The sequence below is a fragment of the Oratosquilla oratoria genome, chromosome 3, assembly GCF_046742065.1.
Source record: "Oratosquilla oratoria isolate Oo_2021 chromosome 3, ASM4674206v1, whole genome shotgun sequence".
NCBI lineage: Eukaryota > Metazoa > Arthropoda > Malacostraca > Stomatopoda > Squillidae > Oratosquilla > Oratosquilla oratoria.
Genome location: NC_134779.1, coordinates 67,631,301 through 67,636,300, shown reverse-complemented (window position 1 = coordinate 67,636,300; position 5,000 = coordinate 67,631,301). Strand labels below are relative to the sequence as shown.

Genomic DNA, 5,000 nt, shown 5'->3' with positions numbered 1-5,000 from the left:
ACAATACAATACAATACAATACAATACAATACAATACAATACAATACAATAGTATTATACAATACAATACAATACAATAGTATTATTGTATTACAATATAACTCTAGAACGCAATTAAATTACATATAATGAATCAATACGAATCAAATCCAGATTTGTAACACTTCTAATATTATATTTCATAAATCATGAGCTACATACATTAAGGGAAGACATGGGTACACGCCGTGTGAGTTGCATTTGACTTGAATATTGTAATTGGTACTCACAGTCAAAGTTCCAAGGTATCGCGTCACACATGCTCTCCTGCAGCCACTTTCACTCCAGTTTCCACAAAATTCAAACACGTGCATACAAATTTCGTCGGTCCACTGTCCTTCTCTGATAATTACCAGTACATTCTTACCTGCGTCGATCGTTTCACACGATGGCCTGAAGTTGTATCCTTAGCTGACATCTCTACGGACTCCGTCGCCCGCGCGTTCATCAAGACGTGGATCTCCAGATTCGGTGTCCCTCTTAGCCTTACTTCCGACCGTGGCAGCTAGTTTTAATCCAATGTGTGGACCAAGGTAATGACATTTCTTGGCATCCGACGCTTTCGGACTGCTAGCTATCACCCGCAAGCAAATGGTACCTGTGAACAGCTTCACCGTACACTAAAGTCTTCCCTTACAGCCTCAGCTCAAAGTGAAGATTGGCCACAAGTCCTTCCTCTAGTCCTTCTAGGCATAGGTACCTCGCTGAAGGAAGACCTGTACCACTTCTCTGCAGAATTCGTGCAGGGCACAACGCTCAGGTTACCTGACCAGCTCCTACCCACTACACCTGACTCTAAACCCTCCACCATTCAAAAATTTGCAACCCACCTGAGAGAACGCATGCAATACCTTCAGCCTGCACAACCTCGTACGTCACCCTCCAAGGCTTTTGTAAACCAAGACCTGGACACCTGCATACACGTGTTCGTTAGAGTTGACTCGGTAAAGAAACCTTTCCAGCCACCATATCAAGACTCCTTCAGAGTCATCCGTAGGGAGAGAAAAACCATTACTGTTGACAGAAACGAAAAAAAAAAGAAAAAAAAAAACCGATGTCATTGCCATCCACCGTCTGAAGCCGGCCTATCTCCACTATGAGAGCGCATCTATACCTTCTCCAGCAAGAAAGGACACTTCCCTCACCACTATGAAACCAACAAAATCTGTATCGTTCCTCATTCTTCGTCACTAGGGAGGAAATTATGTAGCCTAATGTCACCCCTTGTCTTTGACTAATATGCAATATGACTGGCATGCCATTTTTGCCCAGAAATTATGTTCACTGGTGAGCCATCTCACAAATGTATAGTTTTACAATTTTTGACAATTTATAAGACGGAAAGAATGAAGAAATAAAAGATTCCTTATCCTTTTTTTACCGTTACTTACTACTAGTAAATGCTCAGTAGCAGGAACAATGGTACTTCAGTGCAAACTATTACAAGCCTCGTCCACAGGTGTTGCTGACGTGAGAGCCTTCGGGTTGTTAGCACATCAGTGTTCCACAGCCCTCCATCGGTGGAAGACACAGACGTGAAGTTCGACCTCGTCCTGCCTTATCAGTCGCAGCCTCGATCGACGCCCACGCCGTTGTCGTCACCATGGACCACCGTCTCGTCAACGCTGGGCTCTGTCTCGTGGCAGCTTTTGTCTTTCTGTCGGGAGAGCACAGGTAAGGCCGAGGAAGGCGTATGTGGCCCTTCCTAGACAAAGGTTTTGGGAAGTAGGTATCTTGAAGATATATGGTAACTACTAAGCGCTCAGTAGTATGACATTGTGACATTGTACACACACACACACACACACACACACACACACACACACACACACACACACACACACACACACACACACACACACACACACACACACACACACACACACACACACACACACACACACACACACACACACACACACACACACACACACACACACACACACACACACACACACACACACACACACACACACACACACACACACACACACACACACACACACACACACACACACACACACAGAAACGATAGTCACGTGTAAGCGTGGACACCCAAAGCTCTTTTCCTGACCGAGGCAGTTCATGATCGATGTACACATTCGAGCGTGGCCACCTGTGAGCCACGCTCACAAGTGGGAAATTTTTTACATTGAAGAGACAAAAATGGAAGAGAAATGATCAATCTTGATGGAAATCTATAACGAAGGAATGAATAGGTACGTACCAAGAGAGGGTGTACGTTAAATGCTGGTTCAATAGAAGATGCAGTGAGGCAAAAGACAAAAGGGACAAAGCTTGGAAAAGGTGGAGAAAAGATAAAAAACCTGGAAAATGGCAAGTGTATGTAAACTATAGAAATGAATATGTAAAAATGCGCAGAGGAAAAAAAGAAACTATGAAAAAGAAATCATAGAAAAATGCAAGGATCAAACCAAACAATTCTATGGATATGTGAACGGTAAAATTAAAGACAAACAGGAAATGGTGAAACTACACCAAGGAAATATATAATACACAGAAGATCTAGAAATGGCCGAAGTCATGAACAATCACTTCAAGTCGGTTTTCAATAGAGAAAAAGTACAGCATTGGGACGAAGGAAGCGAAGTGCGATCTCCCCCCCATGAGGGAAATAATAATAACAAAAAAGAAATAACGGAGTAATTAACGAACTTTGACGTTAGGAAATCGCACAGCCTAGACGGAACTGCAAACTAGATACTAAAAGAATAAAAAAAAAATAATAATGATAATGATAACAATAATAATAATGGACAAAATATACGACATGATAAGATGCTCACTCAAAGAGGGAAAAATACCAAAAGACTGGAAAAATCCCAGCATTGTACCAATATATAAAGGAGTAAACCATGAAGAACCAACTAATTATAGACCAGTCTCCCTAACAAGCAATGTAGCCAAAATCTGTGAGAAGATTATCAAGAATAGATGGAAGAAAACAATATAGTAAACCCAAGACAATTTGGATTCAGACAGGGAAGATCATGTACCACAAATTTAATCTGATTTTACTCGAGACTAATAGATATAATACAAGAAAGGGATGGATGAGCTGATTGTGCTTTCCTAGATTTACAGAAAGCCTTCAACAAAGTACCACACAAAAATTATTAAAAAAAAACAACAACTGGAAAATATAGGAGGAATACAAGGAAACCTACTAAACTGGATGGAAGATTTCCTGAATGGTAGAAAAATTAGAGTAGTACTCAGAGAAAAGTTTTGAGGTTGGAAAGAGGTGATTAGTGGAGTCCCGCAAGGATCTGTATTGGCTCCAATAATGTTTGCCATTTATGTGAATGATATGGATGATGATGTGGAATGTTACATGAGCTTCTTTGCAGATGATGCTAAATTGTTGAGGAAAGTGAAAACCGAAACGGACTGCTAATCACTACAGAGACCTGAAACCTGAACAAGGTTTGGAAATGGAGACAGAAGCGGGAAGTGGACTTCAACATTAAGAAATTAGCTTAATTAATGGAGTTTGAGAAAAAAAATAACAGGACAATATACAATACTAAAGAGGTAAAGAAAGTGGGATCTGAAAAAGACCTGGGAGTAATTATCTCAAACGACGTGGACCTCAACATTAAGAAATTAGCTTAATGGAGTTTGGAAAAAGTGAAAAAAGAAAAGAAAAAAAAAAGCAGGACAATATACAATTGAAACTAAAGAGGTAAAGAAAGTGGGATCTGAAAAAGACCTGGGAGTAATGATCTCAAACGACGTGTCCTTTGATAAACAAATAAACAAAATTGTCGGAGAATCCTATAACTTACTAAGATCAATAAAAATGGCGTTTACCTATTTGGATGAAGAAATGATTAGAAAAGTCTTGTGTAACTAATCCTCTATCCTTTTACACTAAAGTATAGAAGGCGTTAGATAACAATGATAATTACGATGTGATTTATCTTGACTTTAGCAAAGCGTTCGACAAGGTGCCACACCAGAGACTACTAAGTAAAATCAAAGCCCATGGCATAGGATGAAAAGTGTTAGAATGGATTAGAGCTTGGATTAGTAACAGAAAACAGCGGGTCACCATATATGGAGTAAAATCCAGGCGGGGCAATGTTACTAATGGGGTTCCCTAGGGCTCGGTTTTGGGTCCCTTGTTGTTCATTATGTATATAATCGACTTAGACGATGGAATAAATAGTGATGTTAGTAAGTTCGCGAATGACACTAATATAGGGCGCCTAATTAGGTCAGGAGACGACGCAGAGATTCTGCAGGTTGATCTTAACAAATTGTTCACATGGTTGGTGAAATGGCAAATGACCTTCAATATCTCTAAGAGTAGTGTGTTAAACGTAGGGCTACACAACCCCGAAAATAGATACAGCTTAGATAACACGTTTTAGAGGAAACTGAGTGCGAGAGAGACTTCGGAGTTTTAGTGAGTCCGGACCTTAAAACCAGGAAACAGTGCATTAGCGCCAGGGATAAAGCAGAGTGCGGGGTGATCTAATAGAGGTGTTCAAGTGGATCAAAGTCTTTAACAAGGGTAAGGCAAACAAGGGTAGGACTCGCAGTAAATTTAGATTTAAGAAGGAAATAGGCAAGAATTGATTTATTAATAGGGTGGTCAACTAATGAAATAGATTTATCAACCATGTAGTGAGTGCTGAAACTATTAGTTGTTTTAAGAAACGGATAGACAACTTTATGGTGATGGATATGAAGCTACCTTGTGTAGGCCCTATGGTCTATTGCAGTCTTTTTCATTCCTATGTTCTTATGTTCTTATGCAAAAATATTAGTCACGTTAATAAGGCCTAGACTGGAGTATGCTGCGACATTATGGTCACCCAGTACCAAAAAGAATATAAAGAAAATTGAAATAATGCAGAGAGCAATCACGAAAATGGTACCAGCATTTTCAAACTTGTCATATGAAGAGAGACTGGCTAAATAGAAATTACCGA

At 40.0% G+C, this 5,000-nt stretch overlaps 2 protein-coding genes across 2 annotated transcripts in view; both read left to right on the top strand.

The window, feature by feature from the left end:
- Positions 1-575: 575 nt before the first annotated feature.
- On the top strand, positions 576-1,578 carry LOC143018561 (uncharacterized). Its single transcript, XM_076174046.1, has 3 exons — positions 576-1,032; positions 1,312-1,326; positions 1,499-1,578. Exons 1-3 carry the CDS (start codon positions 576-578, stop codon positions 1,576-1,578), a joined length of 552 nt encoding a protein of 183 aa, XP_076030161.1.
- The window catches only part of LOC143019796 (single insulin-like growth factor-binding domain protein-2), a 14,259-nt gene continuing 10,810 nt past the window's right edge, over positions 1,552-5,000 (top strand). The window contains exon 1 of the mRNA XM_076175782.1: positions 1,552-1,713. Coding sequence (XP_076031897.1) covers positions 1,643-1,713 — 71 coding nt within the window. The 5' untranslated portion in view covers positions 1,552-1,642. The remainder of the gene's footprint in view (positions 1,714-5,000) is intronic.

What these genes read in the sequence shown, in the direction of transcription:
- LOC143018561 (XM_076174046.1), top strand. Translation starts at nt 576, where the DNA reads ATGACATTTCTTGGCATCCGACGCTTTCGGACTGCTAGCTATCACCCG.